The 19,281-nt window shown below is 44.4% G+C and overlaps 1 protein-coding gene across 1 annotated transcript in view; it reads right to left on the bottom strand.

The window, feature by feature from the left end:
- The window catches only part of LOC148515059 (asialoglycoprotein receptor 1-like), a 77,325-nt gene that overhangs the window by 22,438 nt on the left and 35,606 nt on the right, over window positions 1–19,281 (bottom strand). Inside the window, exons 5-6 of the mRNA XM_088480526.1 lie at window positions 18,214–18,294; window positions 436–587 (exon numbers count right to left, since the gene is read on the bottom strand). Coding sequence (XP_088336652.1) covers window positions 436–587; window positions 18,214–18,294 — 233 coding nt within the window. The remainder of the gene's footprint in view (window positions 1–435; window positions 588–18,213; window positions 18,295–19,281) is intronic.

Below are 19,281 nucleotides of genomic sequence, written 5' to 3'. Positions count from 1 at the left end.
ACACGGTGTCCATGTTTGCGCAGTTAAGTGATTATTTGCTACTGCGCTAAATGTCCTGGAAACCACATACAGCACATGCGGACCCCAGAGATTACTGTTGCATGTGGATATCGGGTTAATCGCCCCAATAATTGTATAGTGCAGGGGTTCTCAAGCTCGGTCCACAGGACCCCGCAGAGGTCACATTTCCCAGGTCACCCAGCAGGTGTACTCATTACTCACTGAGACATTTCCCAGGTCACCCAGCAGGTGCACAGGTGTTGTCATTACTCACTGAGACATTATAAAAGATCCACAGGTGGAGCTAATTATTTCACTTGTGATTCTGTGAGGAGACCTGGAAAACATGCAGCGTTTGGGGTCCTGAGGACCGAGTTTGAGAACCTGTGGTATAGTGTATGCCCAGCATGAGTAACATAGAGAAGATCCACAAACCTGCTCCTCATCACTGTTGATGACGACCATATGGGAGCCTTTCCCCTCACAGGACTTCTCAGAGTCACCCCAGGACTTTCCCTCATTAGATAAGAAGTAGCAGCTGAGCTGGAATTTGGACCATGAGCCAGGACATGTCTCCTCCTTTGACCCTATAGATGAAACAGAAAACAAGAGATAGTGACCAGGACACTGCACAGTACATGTGGAAGCCGGGGCGAAGGGAGGGCGCTTCCAGGAGAGCGGCCGCTGACAGCCTGCCGGGCAGAGTCAGACTGGGCCAGGGGGCAGGGTGCCATGTGCCCCCCCAGGGTTGCAGCACCATGCGGGCCACGGGCAGTCTGTGTCACTGTGACACAGCTGCACCGTGGGTGTAGCGCTGACCGGACGGAGTTCGGTCACCACTACACAAGTGACAAACACACAGCCGCCGCCGCAGCTGTGTGTTTGTTTTAATTAGCAGCCAATGAGAGTCTGTCAGACTCTCATTGGCTGCTGTGCCCACTGCCGGAGCCGCTCCATCTGCCAGCTCCTGCAGTGGGTAATGGGAGAGACATCATGATATCTCTCCCATAATGCAGAGTGGCCAGGGAGGACGAACGGAGGAGCGGATGGTGGTGGCGGGAGCGGAGATTCAGGTAAGTGGGGTTTTTTTATTACGTGTCTACTGGGGGGGTGGGCACTACTGGTGGCACTACAAGGTGGGGACTACTACTGGGGTCCCTACAAGGGGGGAACCACTACTAGGGGCAATACAAGAGGGGGGACTACTGCTGGGGGCACTACAAGGGGGAGACCACTACTGGGGCCCTACAAGGGGGGACTACTACTACTGGGGGAACTACAAGGGGGGGACTACAACTGGGGGACTACAATGGGGAGACCACTACTGGGGACCACTACTAGGGGCAACTATAACTGGGGGGAACCACTACTAGGGGCAATACAAGGGGGGGGGACTACTGCTGGGGGCACTACAAGGGGGAGACCACTACTGGGGCCCTACAAGGGGGGACTACTACTACTGGGGGAACTACAAGGGGGGGACTACAAGGGGGAGACCACTACTGGGGACCACTACTAGGGGCAACTATAACTGGGGGGATTACTACTAGGGACACTACAAGGGGAGGGGACTACTACTAGGGGCACTGCATGGGGGGATGGGACTACCACTGGGGGCACTGCATTGGGGGACTACTTCTGGGGGCTTTATATAAAGGGCAATATTGGGGGTACTGCATAGCCGGACGCTATTTGCGGTCGTTCGTTCACAAAAAAGGGGTGGCTATTCAATGAACCATTCGCTCTTTGCGGTCTGTTCACGCCTCTATGTCTGAACGAGCGAACAAAACTTGCGGTCGTAATTTTTAAAAATACGCCCCCTGGCCGCTCGCATCATACGTCATGTCCGCTATTTAATAGATTAATCGAGTACATCGAACAGCGTATGAACTGCTCGCCATTCTTGTGGTTGGTTTTTCCTACCGCTATATTGCGAGCAGTTCTGACTATAAAATAACCAAGTGACGTGGTCAATGACGCTGCTGTTTTAATTATGCACACCATTACAACAAACGATTTTTGGCCGCAATGACTGGTTCGCGCAAGCGTATTACAAACCGTACGCATGCGCAGATGTGCGAACATCGCTCGGAACGAGCGAATGGCCGCTAACGAGCGGCTCTGAATGAGGGCCAACATGTCCTGCTAGAATATAGTGTGACACAGTGAAGATAGGGGTCCCTCTCCTGGGGTAGATGGACTCCCTCTTTACACACACAGCAGCTGTAGAAACAGGATACAAGTCTGGGGTTCTCGTACGCCTCCAGTCTTTGTTGTGCCAAATGAATATAACATAAACAAAACATAACATAAGTCCTAGCCCGGCTGGGCACTAGCTACACAGCAGATACCCTCTCTATAATAATGGTAGAGCCTGTTGCCCTCACCATCAACAAAACACGTGCATAGTACTTACAAGGAAAGTAACCAAGTGTCTCTGAACAGGCTAGTCTGCCTGCTTTCCCAGGTGCGAGACACTCAGCCATAAACAAACCCAGCTTATATCAGCCATTACCAGCTGCAAGCCCTAACAAGCCTGTTACCAGGCTGAAAGGCCCAAAACCTGGAGTGGCCTGTGGATGGAGCCTTCCCTCTCCTCACATCCACACCCCCAGGACCCAAACCAGCTTTTCTCTAAAGCCGACATTTCTAGCCTGTTTTTTCCAAACAGACTTCTCCTGGGGGTTTCAGAACACATATGACAGGAGCCTAGGACATACATATAAGCCATTTCACACTTCTCCAGTGCTTCAATCACATATCCCCCCCTTTGTTTCCACCTGTGTGGCGGAACAACTGCAGCCCCCAATCAATGGACACGTGACAAAGCATCTGCATTGGCCAGCTGGCTTCCTGGCCTGTGTTCTACCGTAAAAAGTAAAGGTTTGTAATGCCAAGAACCATCTTGTTATTCTCGCATTACTGTCCTTGTTTTCTGACATCCACTTCAGAGGGGCATGGTCAGTGATCAATCTGAACTTTCTTCCCACCAAGTAGTACCTGAGAGTCTCTAACGCCCACTTTATGGCCAATGCTTCTTTCTTGACTGTAGCATAGTTTCTTTCATGTACATTTAATTTCCGGCTTAAGAAGATAATCAGGTGTTCTCCACCCTCTTTGCTTTGGGACTGGAGCGCTCCGATGCCTACATCTGATGTATCAGTTTTTACAACATCAGAACTGGTTGGGTACATAACGCTATTTTTAACTTCTGGAAAGCCTTCTCTGCTTCAGGACCCCATTCCACTATGACTTTGGTAAAGTCAGTCAGTGGGACTGCAATGGTGGCAAAATTGGGTATAAACCTCCTAAAATACCCTGTAATCCCTAAGAAGGCTCTCACCTGCTTTTTATTCAGGGGTCGTGGCCAGTTTTGGATTGCCTCAATCTTATTGAGCTGTGGCTTTATCAAACCTCTGCCAATGGTATACCCAAGATATTTTACTTCTTCCATCCCCAAACAACACTTTTTTGGGTTTGCTGTCAAACTTGCCTTATAGATGGAATCCAACACTGCTTGTACTCTGGGCAAGTGAGACAGCCAATCAGGACTATGAATGACCACATCATCCAGATAAGCAGCAGAATACTGTCTATGGGGCCTTAGTATCCTATCCATTATTCTTTGAAAGGTAGCAGGTGCCCTTGTAGCCCAAAGGGCAACATCTTGTATTGAAACAACCCCTCTGGTGCAAAAAAAGCGGTCTTTTCTTTGGCATTCTCAGTTAACGGCACTTGCCAATACCCTTTGGTTAAGTCAAGAGTAGTTAAATATCTGGCTGTCCACAGCCTTTCAATTAGTTCGTCCACCCTAGGCATAGGGTAGGCATCGAACTTTGACACACTGTTCATTTTCCGGAAATCATTGCAGAATCGCACACTCCCGTCGGGATTTGGAATGAGCACAATGGGACTTGACCACTCACTATGCGACTCTTCAATTACACCCAACTCTAACAGTTTTTTAATTTCCTTTTAATTTCCTTCGACACTGATTCTCTTTGGGCTTCTGGTAACCTATAGGGCTTTAGGTTAACCTTAACCCCTGGGTCAGTGATTATGTCATGTTTGATGACCGTGGTTTTCCCTGGTAGGTCAGAGAATAGCACCCTATTTCTGATCAGAAATTCCTTAACTTCCTGCTGTTGACTGGCTGACAGGGTTTTTGCCACTGTCACTTCGGGTACCATGGGCCCTGGGTTTATTGGAGGGGCTCGGATGGCTGACAGTGCTGCTCTATGCTTCCAGGGTTTTATAAGATTTACATGGTATATCTGTTCTGGCTTTCTTTTCACCGGCTGGTAAACTTTATAATTGACCTGCCCCACTTTTTCAAAGGGTCCTTGCCATTTAGCCAAAAGTTTACTTTCTACTGTGAGAACCAACACCAACACTCTGTCCCCAGGACAAAGTTGCGTAACCGAGCAATGCGGTTGTATACCCTCTGCTGTGCCTGTTGGGCCTGTTCCAAGTGCTCTCTTACTATCAGCACCACAGCAGCAATTCTTTCTTGCATTTGAGAAACATGCTCAATAACTGTTTTATACGGACTGGACTGCCCCTCCCATGTCTCTTTGGCAATGTCAAGTAACCCCCTTGGATGTCTCCCATACAATAAATCAAAAGGGGAAAACCCTGTGGAGGATTGGGGAACCGGTCTTATGGCCAACAGCAAATAAGGTAACAAGTAATGCCAATCTCTACCATCTTTGTCCACTACTTTCCTTAGCATGTGTTTTAAAGTTTTATTAAACCACTCCACTAGCCCATCGGTCTGGGGATGGTACACAGAGGTTCTTAATTGGTCAATTTTAAACAGGCGGCATAATTCCTTCATGATTTTTGACATAAATGGGGTATCTTGGTCAGTCAGGATCTCCTTAGATATTCCCAACTTGCTAAAGACATAGACTAATTCTCTAGCAATGGTCTTGGTTGACGTATTGCATAATGGTATCGCTTCTGGGTACTGGGTAGCGTAATCCATTATCACCAGAATATATTGATGGCCCCGGGCAGATTTCATTAATGGCCCAACCAAATCCATTGCTATTCTTTTCAAACGGAACCAGGGGGCTTTTGAAATGTGGCCTTGGAGCATGATACTGACATTCAGGGCAGGATGCACAGTAGTCAGATACCTCTTTATGGACCCCGGGCCAAAAAAAACACTGCACAATTTGCTCAGTAGTTTTCTCTACCCCTAGGTGGCCTGCCGTTATATGACCATGGGCCAGATCTAACACTGTTCTTCTGTATGCTTTGGGAACTATTAATTGTTCCACAATATCTTCCCCCTTAGTCACCTGATACAACAAATCCTGACATACTGCCATGTGAGGATATGACAAAGGACTATCGGGGTCTATGGGTTTACCATTGATCACCTTGACATTCTCCCTGGCTTTTACCAGAGTAGGGTCATTCAACTGCTCCATGGCAAAGACCTCTATCCTGACCTCAAGATCAGGCAGGTGGTACACGGGCTCAACAACACTCCCCACCTCAGTGGGGGGCACACCACTTTGTGAGCCACAATCGGCTCCGCATTCTCTAGTTGCCAATCATACTAGAAAAAGGGAACATCTCTAACTCTGCTACTAACCCTCTTTCCCACAAATTCCAGAAGTGAGCAAAGTACCTTCCCAATATTGCATCATACATTAAGCCCTGTACCAAACCCACAGAGACTATCGTGGAACCACATGGAATTTCTATGTTCACTTCTGCAGTAACATAATACCGGGTATCCCCATGTATGCAGGTCACACCAACAGTTTTCCCCTTACGCTTCAAGGGGTTCATCAGTTCAGCTTTCATAAGTGTAACAAGGCTACCAGAATCTAACAGAGCCTCTACTCGGTAGCCTTCTACAGTGAGTATACACATGTGCTTATCCGTCTCAACCTGCCGGTCAGCAGTAGAGGCTGGTTGTGCAAAGAAAGAAATCCTGTGGTTGACATGAGCAGTATCACATTGCATAGGTTCAGAGGTAAGCGAATAATTAGCCACAATATGGCCAAAACCACCACATCGGAAACATTGAATTACATTAATATCTAGTTTTTTTATGGGGTAGGAACCTTCCTGGCCAGGCTGGCTGATCTCCAGGTTCCACATCCCCAGTCTTGAGTACATTCCATCGCCCAGCACCCTTCTCCCCTGGAACAGTCTTACCAGTGTCAATGGGAGTTCACCGACGCACCATCGGGACTCGGTGGGGCACACTCATCAGCTCCTCAGCCACCACGTACCTCTCCACCAGTTCGACTAGCTGGTCTGCGGACTTAGGGTCTGCATGGCTCACCCACTTTCGCAGAGATGCAGGTACCGATCGCAGATAGCGGTCCATCACGACTCTTTCCACCATCTGTGGTCCTGTCAGTGTCTCAGCCTCAGCCATTTTGTGGTTAGATGGACGAGGTCATGAATCTGTGAGCATGGAGGTTTTTCCATTTGGAACTCCCAGTGGTGGACTCATTGGGCCCGAACAAATGAGGTCACGCCCAAGTGGGTTAGGATCTCCCATTTTAACTTTGCATAGTCCTTGGCATCATCCAGGCATAAATCATAGTAGGACTTTTGTGGTTCTCCAGACAGGAAGGGTGCCACAAGACTTGCCCACTGCTCTTTAGGCCACTTCTCTCTTGCGGCAGTTCTTTCAAAGGCCGTAATGTATGCCTCCACATCATCACTCTGGGTCATCTTTTGCAGAAAGTGACTGGCCAGTTTGGTGTGAGTGCTAGTTAGAAGAGCAGGGAAAGCATATCCAGACTGGACTACAAGCTGTTGTACCACCTCTTTTATGGCCTGGCTGTTTTCTGCTATGGCCTGGCGGGTTTCCTCGATGGTGACTTGTTGTTGCCTCTGGGCTGCCTCCAAGGCCAATAGTTGCACCTGGTTGGATTCCTGCTGAGCCCGGGTAGCTTCCTGCTAAGCCCTGGTAGCTTCTTGCTGAGCTGCCGTAGCTTAGAACAAGGCTTTAACCATGTCCTCCATTTTGTCCTGGGGTGTAGGTTGGAAGCAGAATCTGTCTTCCCTTAGCTTCTGCGGACGCCACCCTGATGAATTTCTATCTGTCCCTTTAAATTTTAAACGAAAATTTTTCCTTGCTGCAAACTTCAGTGTGTGATTGCCCACATTCTCCACCAAATGTGACACAGTCAGGATAGGGGTCCCTCTCCTGGGGTAGATGGACTCCCTCTTTACACACACAGCAGCTGTAGAAACAGGATACAAGTCAGGGGTTCTCGTAAAACTGGTCGGCGCCAGTCTTTATTGTGCCAAATGAATAAAAACAAACAAAATATAAACATAAGTCCTAGCCCGGCTGGGCACTAGCTACACAGCAGATTCCCTCTCTATAATAATGGTAGGGCCTATTGCCCTCACCATCAACAAAACACGTGCACAGTACTTATGAGGATTATCACCAAGTGTCTCTGAACAGGCTAATCTGCCTGCTATCAAAGGTGTAAGACACTCAGCCACAAACAAACCCAGCTTATATCAGCCATTACTAGCTGCAAGCCCTAAAAATTCTGTTACCAGGCTGAAAGGCACAAAACCTGGAGTGGCCTGTGGATGGAGCCTTCCCTCTCCTCACATCCACACCCCCAGGACCCAAACCGGCTTTTCTCTAAAGCTGACATTTCTAGTCTGTTTTTCCCAAACAGGCTTCTCCTGGGGGTTTCAGAACACATATGACAGGAACCTAGGACATACATATAATCCAATTCACACTTCTCCAGTGCTTCTATCACAATAGCCATGCTGCTCTTTTTGGTTTTGCTGGACTGCTTGTTTATATTTTATAGCAGGGGTGGGCAACCTTTTTTATGCCGAGGGCCATTTTGACATATCTAACATTATTCGTGGGCCTAGTGCAGGCCATGCCCCCTCTGTGTGACATCACACATGGGCGAAACCACAATCGCCGGTGATTACAGAAATGCCTGGAGCATCCTAAGGATGTTTTGGGGAGCTGTAAGGGCAGTGGTGTGACCATCTATAGCATCCTAAGGATGCTCCAGGTGGCACTGCTGCATAGATGCTGGCTGCAGTGTGCCATTCTAGACACCCTGCTAGCCAGATGAGGCTAGCAGAAAAAAAGTTCAGAGGGCCAGGCCAAATGATTCTGTGGGCCTTATACGGCCCCCGGGCCTGAGGTTCCCCATCCCTGTTTTATAGGATTAAGATTTTTTCCAAAGAACTTTTAATGAATGCACTCACTGCAAATGACGTACAGTGACTCTACTTACATTGGATTGCAAATGGTAAAGATAGCTTTTTAAACATCAGGATTTGGGTAAAAATAATTCCACACATAAGAGGTGATTTTTTTTGTCTTCTTGCCAGGCATGACAATGTCCTTATCACAGTCAAGAACTGCTGTCACTGGTGGCTGTCTTGCTTTTACACAAACAACACCCTCATCATCAACATCCTCATTATTAGTGTCAGATGCACAAATACCCCCTTCATCCTGTTACACTTCCACATTAGCACCCTCAAGTTCTAAGTCACCATCTTTACTGCTGCTCATCCCCACTTTTGCAGAGGGTACAGGTATGGTGGAAGGAGCCTTTTCTACGAGTACAGTATCAAAAATATTACACATGCATAGCATTTGTGAACACCCTTAAACTCTTTTCAGGGATTTGTGAATCCCACAGAGTGATTGACAGGAAGTGAACATTAGGGGGTGTTGATGGGGGGGTGGTCAGTAAAACGCAGGTATGTCAGTGCATTTGAATGCCATTATAGGGGCGTGCATATATTAGCCACTGTGATGGTATTCGCAGCTTGATTCTTACTGCGTACTGGTAGGTTAGCAATTTCTGAGTAAGGTCTGACCAATTGTGCTTGAGGCTCTGATGTTATACTGAGAGCGGGAAGGTGCTGCATGCGAGGATACAGAAGATGTCTGACTATGGGCCTGATTCAGACCCGTTCACTAGATGTGATCGCTCACTCCGAGTGCATGTAAATTTGGCTAAGTGACGTCAAGGCAGCCGCTCGCATGGCAAGTCATAAGCACACCCACTTTGTATTGGCGAGCGATCACTTTTTGTATGTAGATGCCCACCAGCCTGGCTTAATACACCCACTTGCGTACGTCATCTCCAGGAAGTGCAATAAGCCATTGGTACATCGAGCACCATCGTATGCGATCGCCGCGCTTGAGGTTGACTATACCCTGCCGCAAGCACTGCGAGCACTTCAGTGTATATTTCTAGCAAGTGACGTGTCCTATGACGCTGGCTGTTAATTATGCACGCCTCTGAAACGGCATAGAATTTCTCTGGCACACCTGCTTTCGCACATCCACTCCCCCGTTTCCAGTGGCCTGTCCCAGTTACCACCCACAAAAGGCCTCTCTTGTAACTCATTCAGCTGGGCTGTCTATGCTTGGTGAGCGATAGCTTCCCGATCGCTCATTCTAGTTTGCACATGCACAACACGAAGCGTACGCATGAGCACATTGAAAAACATTGCTTGCACCGATCGATCGCTTGCTAGCGAACAGGTCTGAATCAGGCCCTGTATTTGGCCCCAGCTTCCCTCAGTAGGTATTGTAGTGCATGAAACAGCAGTAGCAGGACCACCACTCGCATATACATGCCATGGTCTGAGCCTTTCCTGCCATTACATGTGGTGTATGGCATGTTGGCAATTTTATGTTTTTTGGCAGTAAATTATCTCTTTATGCCATTTCCCCTTTATTATTAGTAAACAAAAATGGCAGCTGCTCAATCAATCTAGCAGTACTAATCAGGTGCATGAAAGGGAGGGGTCATATTAAGTAGAAAAAAGAGGGGGATTTAACCCCCTATAGTTCCACAGCACACTGAATAATACTGGCAACAATATATGAAGACTATATGGTCATAGAAATTCAGAGATATTGGTTGCATGCATTTGCAAACACATTGGAAGCTGCTAGGCCACGTCACGGCTTCTCTGTCACTAGCAGTCCCTAATACTAAGGGGTTCACATCCGGGGCACAGTGCACCCTGAAAAATGACCTGCCCAGGACCCCTCCATGGCATCACAAGAAATATAGAAAAAGAGTGACAGTGCAGTGTAAAGTATAGATGTGTGCGAGTAGTTAATAAGTGTTGAAAAAAGGGGTTAAAATACATGTGAAATATTACATGAATAAAATACAAACATAACAGGTGATGTGAAAAGCAACTATGTATATTATGTGGTGATGCCCTGAGGAGGCTCAGCCAGACCAGCCCCTGGGGCCCTATGCCCAAACGCTCACCACAAATGTAAAATATACCAATTATTAGGCCTCATGATAAAGACACATATAACTATTGTAAAATGTAAGGCCTCCTGATAAATATTTCACAGAAATGTACACCCCATTTTTCAACACATATTAATTAGTCTTACACATCTATACTTTACACTGCACTGTCACTCTTTTTCCATTTTTCATGTGATGCCCTGAGGCGGTCCTGGGCTGGACATTTTTCGGGGTGCACTGTGCCCCTGACGTGAACCCCTTAGTGTTAGGGACTGCAAGTGACAGAGAAGCCGTAACATGGCCTAGCCGATTCCCATGTATTTGCAAATGCATACATACACATACATACATACACACATACATACATATACACATACATATACACACACATACACAGACATACATACATGCATACACATACACACATAAATACATACACATACACACATATATATACATACACACATATATACACATACATACACACATATAAACATACATGCATGTACATACACATACATACATACACATACACACACATACATACATAGATACACATACACACATACATACGCACACATACATACACACATACATACACAAACATACACATACATACACATATACACACACATACATACATATACACAGATACATACATACACAGACATACATACACACATACATATACATAAATACATACACATAAACACATATATATACACACACATATCCATACACACACATATATACACATATATACACACACATAAACATGCATGCATAGTGCATACACACATACATACACATAAACATACATACACATAGATACACATATACACACATACGCACACATACACACATACACACACGTACGTACGTACGTACGTACGTACGTACGTATGTACGTACGTACACACAGAGACACATACATACACACACATACATACACACAAACATACACACACATACATACATATACACACACAGACATACATACACACATGCATATACATAAATACATACACATGCACACATATATATACACACATATACATACATGCATACACACATACATACACATAAACATACATACATACACATAGATACACATATACACACATACATACACATACACATACATACATACACACACGTACGTACGTACGTACGTACGTACGTACGTACGTACGTACGTACGTACAAAGACACACACATACATACACACACGTACGTACATACATACACAGACACACACATACATACACACACATACACACACACACGCACACATACACATACAGTGCCTAAAAGTCAGTGCTTCTGCTCCTGTCCTAGATTCCTAAATCTATTTTACTTTATTTATTTTATGTGCCCCTGTCTCCTACTGCCTGCAGCCCAGTCCCCCTCCCTATGGTCTCCAGTGTGAAATGGTGTTTGATCACAAGGGAGGGACTTTATATACAGTCCAAAACCCATGAAATCTGAGGCTGGGAAGATGATGTTTTACCTCATTTCAGGAACTGAGCTTGGCTGGAAGCCCCAAACCCTGGTTCTATTTTACTCGGGTCCACTAAGTTCATGTGTGTTTGCTTTCTTGGAAACCAAACCCGCACATCTCTAGTATTAAATAAACCTCTAATAAAGATATTGTTGTATCTTTACCTGTCGCCTGTCTGAGTGACCTGACCCAGAAGTCTCCCTGTGAGTTTAGGGTCTAACACTCCGAGTCTTCACAAGAGCAAAGAGGAAAAGAAAAAGGGAATGTGCGGAGGAGGGAGAGACATAGATGAGGAAAGAGAAAGGGGTTGAGAAAGAGAGAACATGGAGATATTGGACTGAGAGCAAAACAAGTCCAGGGCTAACGCATTTTTCCTTGTTTTGCAAGTGTGCTCTACAGTACAGCCTGGACATCTACATTTGAAAACATCTGCTGGCTCTCAGTGGTAAAACAGTGCTCGGGATCAAGGAGAAGCCACAGCCGCAGACTATACTTGTAGATTGCAGTAATTTAGGCTGCACATCGGCAGTATTGGAGGCAGCTTGTCATCTGAATTAGCCTCACTGCAATCATCTTCCCAGCCTTACTGGGTTTACATACTGCCTAACCCGGACATCCCTGAGACTGGGAGCCATAGCAGCCACAGCTACAGATTTCTCCTCCAGCTTGTAACATCGAGTGACCAGGAGCACTGTGAGTGGCGGTCCGGGAAAACTATCAGCATTACTATTACTTAGTTCCTGAGCCCACCCACAGTCTGACACTGTAACCTGGTCATCTACAGAAGGGCTGAAAGGTAACAAAGATATTCCCAGCTGTGGATTGAGCACTTTATGAGCTAAGCTGGCCATATCTGCCAGTGTGTACCCTGCTTAGGTTTTCCAGCACTTGATCTGGGGATGCACTGTACGATCCCATGCAGCACTATGTGGGTGGGGGAGGGGGGTGCCGACATATTGGGTGGTCTGGCAGTGATTGCTCTGTGTGTGGGGACCACCTAATAGGTCCACTATCGGATTGTCTACCCCATTACAAGGTGCATATCACACCGTATATGGGGGCCTTAAGGAGTACATTTACTAAGATTCGTGTTTTGGTGAGATTACCATCTCGGGTGAGTTTAGGCTTTTTTTTCAACTCACATATTTACTAAAGATACTGTAAACTCGGGTGAGATTTCTCTCTTTTCACTGATAAACTCGGGTGAGATTTCTCTCTTTTCACTGATAAACTCGGGTGAGATTTCTCTCTTTTCACTGATAAACTCGGGTGAGATTTCTCTCTTTTCATTGATATACTCGGGTGAGATTTCTCTCTTGTCACTGATAAACTCGGGTGAGATTTCTCTCTTTTCATTGATATACTCGGGTGAGATTTCTCTCTTGTCACTGATAAACTCGGGTGAGATTTCTCTCTTTTCACTGATAAACTCGGGTGAGATTTCTCTCTTTTCACTGATATACTCTGGTGAGATTTCTCTCTTTTCACTGATATACTCGGGTGAGATTTCTCTCTTTTCACTGATATACTCGGGTGAGATTTCTCTCTTTTCACTGATATACTCGGGTGAGATTTCTCTCTTTTCACTGATAAACTCGGGTGAGATTTCTCTCTTTTCACTGATAAACTCGGGTGAGATTTCTCTCTTTTCACTGATATACTCGGGTGAGATTTCTCTCTTTTCACTGATAAACTCGGGTGATATTTCTCTCTTTTCACTGATATACTCGGGTGAGATTTCTCTGTTTTCACTGATAAACTCGGGTGAGATTTCTCTCTTTTAACTGATATACTCGGGTGAGATTTCTCTCTTTTCACTGATATACTCGGGTGAGATTTCTCTCTTGTCACTGATAAACTCGGGTGAGATTTCTCTCTTTTCACTGATAAACTCGGGTGAGATTTCTCTCTTTTCACTGATATACTCGGGTGAGATTTCTCTCTTTTCACTGATAAACTCGGGTGAGATTTTTCTCTTTTCACTGATAAACTTGGGTGAGATTGCAAACTCTATTTATAAAGTCAGTACAGCCGCGCTTGTGATTAAAGCAGCTTATTTTATTTGTAGTTTCTACAAGGGTAGGTAAGATAAGCGCTAAAATATTAAATTAATGGAAAAATTAGTTGGTATATCTGGATGTGAAAAGATATGTATATATAATTATATAATTCTATAATATAGTATGCCCATAAAAATAAAATAAATAAATTAATTAATTAATAAAGGGTTACAAAAAGATTAAAAATCTAATTGATGAGACCTGAAAATAAAAGTTCATTAGTAAAAATGTTTAAAGCTCCTTTGAGAAAAGGTTAGAGTCCCGATGGAGGTAAACTTGTACAATCCTGTACTAACTTTCCCTACCTTACTGCTACTTGAATATTTTTAGTTGCAGGCTGGGGAGTGTGTCACAGGCTCCCTCCATGGTTGCCTGTGTGCTGCTCTGTCTCTGGTGGGTCTGGTCCGAGCAGCCATAAATTACATCAACGGAGTGACCTGGATGTTTACAAGGATTAGGGGCTATGGTGTGCGTAACCTCCAGGCTCTGTATCTACGCCTCCAATGCATTTCATGCGGCTCACCACACTTTTTCAAGGATGACTTTCTGTTTGGGATATTGATCCCTTAAATATGATTTAAATTTTTTTATTGTTCATTACAAAAATGGAACTAGTAGCTGAAAATGGTTAAAAACAGTGGGATCCACATGTGTAGTGGAATTTCCCAAAAATTTGATTTTTTTTGGTCTCATCATAAACTAGGTCTAAATTAATAATTAAAATAAAAACGATTATATAAAAATATATAAATATGTAAAAAAAAATTGGATAAAGTATAAAACAGTTACATATATATATATATATATATATATATATATATATATATATATGGCATATGTTTATACAATATATATATAATTAAAAACCATTTTTGGGGGAAGGGGGAATTTATAAAAATGGATTCAACTTGAAGTCGATATTCAAACTGTTTGGATATAAAGTCCTCATTTCAAATATCCATTTAGATTCTGCTTTTTTTAAATTATAAACTATATTGCCTCCTCTCCAATGCCTTTGAAGGCTCTGTATCTCTAAAAATTTTAGTCCTGATGGCTCTCTATTATGTGAGTCTAAAAAGTGTTTTGAAACACTGTGTGTTAAAAGTCCTCTTTTCATATTGTAAATATGCTCGGCAAGCCGTATTATGGCTTTTCTTTTTGTTTGGCCGATGTACTATAAGCCACAAGGGCATTCAAGCATATATATAACTCTTCAGACTCATATGTTACATAGTCTTTAATTTTTAAGTTTTTTCTGGTTTTGTTGGATTTGAAGCTTTGAACTGCTTTAGTGGTGAACGATCCTTTGTTCTTGCATGCTTTACAGTTCAAACAGAAACGGAATCCTTCTGTTCCTTTGTTTTTTCCTTCTTCCAATGGTATGTAGTTATTTACAAGTTCTTGTTTAATGTTCTGTAATGGTTGATTTTAAATCTTCATCCAGTTTTAGAAAGTGCCAATGTCTCTTTAATATGCTTTCTATTCTGGTGGTGTTACTATTGAATTGTGTAATAAATAGAAGTTTATTTTCTTTCTTTGGTGTTATATTTGATAAGGTCTTCTCTTTTTGTTTGTTCACTTTTCTCCATCTGATTAGTCAGGTGCATTCTTCGGTATCCTTTTTTAATAAAGTTGTCTTTAAGTTCATTACTTTGAGTTCTAAAAAATTCATCTTCTGTACAGTTTTGTTTTATTCTTTTAAACTGGCCAATCGGAATGTTTTATTTCCATTTTTTGTGATGATTACTAGTAATGGTAAGTATATTGTTGCCATTGACTTCTTTAATATGGGTTTTGGTTTGATTTTGATTTTCCCTAACATATATCTCTAAATCCAGGAAAATTACTGATTTTGGTTATTGTTGTAAATTCCAGATTGATGTTATTCTCATTAATGTAATTTGTGAATCTTTTGAATATTTCATTGGATCCATCCCAAATGAAGAAAATGTCATCTCTTCCAACATATGATGTTCTGTTTAAATTCATTGTCATTCTAGATAAACTGGTCTTCCCATCTGGACATGAACAGATTCGCATAACATGGCGTGAATGATGTACCCATTGCGGTTCCGCATTTTTGTAAATAAAATTTTCCGTCGTACCAGAAATAATTGTTTTTTAATATGAATTATATATTGCACATAATAAAATTGATTTGTTGATTGGAGATGTCCATTAAAGTGGATAGGTAATGTCTGGTGGATTCACATCCTGCATTGTGATCAATACAGGTATACAGTGACTTCACGTCACTAGTGCTTAATGTGTATCCATCTTTCCAAGGGATTTCATTCAAGGTTTGTAGAATGCTGATGGTGTCTTTTAAATAACTTTTGTTGGGACACTATTGCTTAGAGAAAGTGGCCTATATATTTAGAAAGATTGCTTGTGATAGAATTTATGCATGATATTATAGGATGACTGGGAGGGTTATGTCAATCTTTATGAATCTTTGGTAAAAAATAAAAAGTTGGAATTTTAGGATTTTTTTCTACTATAAATTCATATTCCTTTTTATTGATGATTCCCATTTCTAGGCCTTCATCCATTGTTTCTTTTAATTTAACAAAAAATTATGTTGTGGGATCACTTTGTAATAATTCATAAGCTTTTATGTCAGATAGTAATCATTCTGCTTCTTTTTTTGTAGTCTTCAATCTTTATGATGACTACTCGAAAAAACTCACCATCGGCCAAACTCAGAAGTACTTTCCATGTAAAATATACAACTCGGGAATTTACTAAGAATCGTGATTACAATCTCGGGTGTAATTGTAGCAAACTTGCAGCTAATTAGAAGTTTAAAATAGATCCCCCCCTGAGCTGCGAGTTTGGCAGAAACATACACAGATCACTGTGATTTGTGTATGTTTCTGCATATAAAAAAAAATGATGTTAGGTCCCCCCCAAATAGCAAAACCAGCCTCGGGCTGTGACCCATATGCTGGAAAGATTCAGGCACGTGGGCCACAGCCAATCAGTGGCCACTACAGCCTCTGATTGGCTGGTGGGGCATGAGAATTTCAGAAGAGTCTTGTCTTCTGGCATTCCGCGCTGTATAGGTGTATTTGGTCACACATATACCTATACATGTCTAACATGGCATGGGTGTCGTACTTTTGTTTATGCCAAGACCTGGGGATGCTACAGAGACCAGTGCAAGGCCAGAGGTGATATAAGTATAAGTTTTTTTTTTTTACAGGTACGCCCATTGGATTACTGTTGGTCTAGGGGACAGGACATCTGGCAGTAGTTAAGTACATGTGAGCATCTTCGGTAAGTGTATGTAATAAAATTGTACTTACTACAGTGTGTTTTTTTTTACTATTTATTTTACAGTGGGGGTACGGGTGATGGTCGCCTGCTGGCACTTATAGTTCCACAAGTGCCAAAGGGCAGGCATGCTGGCACCTGTAGTTCCACTGTGAAAAACAATAGTTTATCACTATTTTCACTACTATTATCCCTGTACCCACAGCTCATGAGTGTGGGGAAGTGCGTCAGGTTTTAGCATAAGCATCGGGTGCTCAAGAGAGGGGGACCCCTTTATTGGGGGGTCCCCACCTCCCCTGAGATGCCCAGCTTGGGCTGATAATGGTTTAACAGGGGAGACCCAGTGAAAGGATCTGAGCTCAGCCCTGTTTTTAAAAATAGGGGGACCCCTATGCAATTTTTTTCCCCTATTTTTAAAATCAGGACAGGCTAAGCAGCACAGTTCTGGATCCTAAAATACAGGGGAACCCTACTCGTTTTTTCCACTCTGTATTTTTATTTTTAGGAACCAGGACTGGCTGAGCACCCTGGGGTTGCTTAGGCTTTTTTTGGGGGGGGAGGGGTCGACCTTACGTCATTTAAAAAATATGTTAACCTGTTTTTTACAGGTACAACACACAAGCAGCCTTCACATATCTCACTGATATATCTCACTATATACTGATATGTGCAGGCTGCTTACTTGGGAGAGTTTTACTGAGAGAAGACACTGCAATCTCGGGTGAGTAATCTCATCTAAACTTGCTACTCGGGGGAGAAATCTCGATCTGCTTCACCATCGGCCAACTCACTCTCAGCTAAACTCACTTCTTTGTAAATTTGTGAGTTTCAGGAGCCTCAAATCACCCGAGTCTCGGTGATGCTAATCGAGTTGATAAAAAAAAACTCGATAAGACTTTATCCTTAGTAAATTTACCCCGGACTGTTACTAGCACCTTCAGTTTGAGCGTTGTTTACTGTATATTGGACTAAGAGATATAATTAAATGTAAATTCTCAGAAAAGAAAGCTCCATTTATATTAGTATCTAGCAACGCCTGGACTGTGGACAGCCATTGACGTATTTACTTTTCTCATCTATTTAATAGAAAATTGCGTTTACAGTTTAAACTCACCATTTATATCTAATCTTTTTATCCGGTCTGATATTCTGCTAAGAGAAGTCAGAACTTTCTGCATCCCAATCTGCAGTGCACCTGAGAGATAGAGGTAGATAAATTGAACTGCACCACTCCTGCCCTGTTCAAGCCCTACTACTGCTCCACTTCTGGCCTGCTCCTCCCCCACTACTGCCTGCTCCTCCCCACTACTGCTCCACTACTGGCCTGCTCCTCCCCCACTACTGCTCCACTACTGGCCTGCTCCTCCCCCACTACTGGCCTGCTCCTCCCCCACTCCTGCCCTGTTCAAGCCCTACTACTGCTCCACTTCTGGCCTGCTCCTCCCCCACTACTGCTCCACTACTGGCCTGCTCCTCCCGCACTACTGCTTCACTACTGCCCTGCTCCTCCCCCACTACTGCCTGCTACTCCCCCACTACTGCTCCACTACTGCCCTGCTCCTCCCCCACTACTGCCCTGCTCCTCCCCCACAACTGGCCTGCTCCTCCCCCACTCCTGCCCTGTTCAAGCCCTACTACTGCTCCACTTCTGGCCTGCTCCTCCCCCACTACTGCCTGCTCCTCCCCAACTACTGCTTCACTTCTGGCCTGCTCCTCCCCCACTACTGCCTGCTCCTCCCCCACTACTGCTCCACTTCTGTCCTGCTCCTCCCCCACTACTGCCTGCTCCTCCCCCACTACTGCTCCACTACTGGCCTGCTCCTCCCCCACTACTGCTTCACTTCTGGCCTGGTCCTCCACCACAACTGCCTGCTCCTCCCCCACTAATGCTCCACTACTGGCCTGCTCCTCCCACACGACTGCCTGCTACTCACCCACTACTGCTCCACTACTGGCCTGCTCCTCCCCCACTACTGCCCTGTTCCTCCCCCACTACTGCGCCACTACTGGCCTGCTCCTCCCCCACTACTGCCCTGTTCCTCCCCCACTACTGGCCTGATCCTCCCCCTCTGCTCCACTACTTTCCTGCTCCTCCCCCACTACTGCTCCACTACTGGCGTGCTCCTCTCACTACTGGCCTGCTCCTCCTTCACTACTGGCCTGCTCCTCCCCCACTACTGCA

Source organism: Taudactylus pleione, unplaced genomic scaffold, assembly GCF_031769625.1.
Source record: "Taudactylus pleione unplaced genomic scaffold, aTauple2 ptg000255l, whole genome shotgun sequence".
NCBI classification, from domain to species: Eukaryota; Metazoa; Chordata; class Amphibia; order Anura; family Myobatrachidae; genus Taudactylus; species Taudactylus pleione.
The sequence above is the reverse complement of the archived record's forward strand: the minus strand, read 5'-3'. Positions and strand labels throughout refer to the sequence as shown.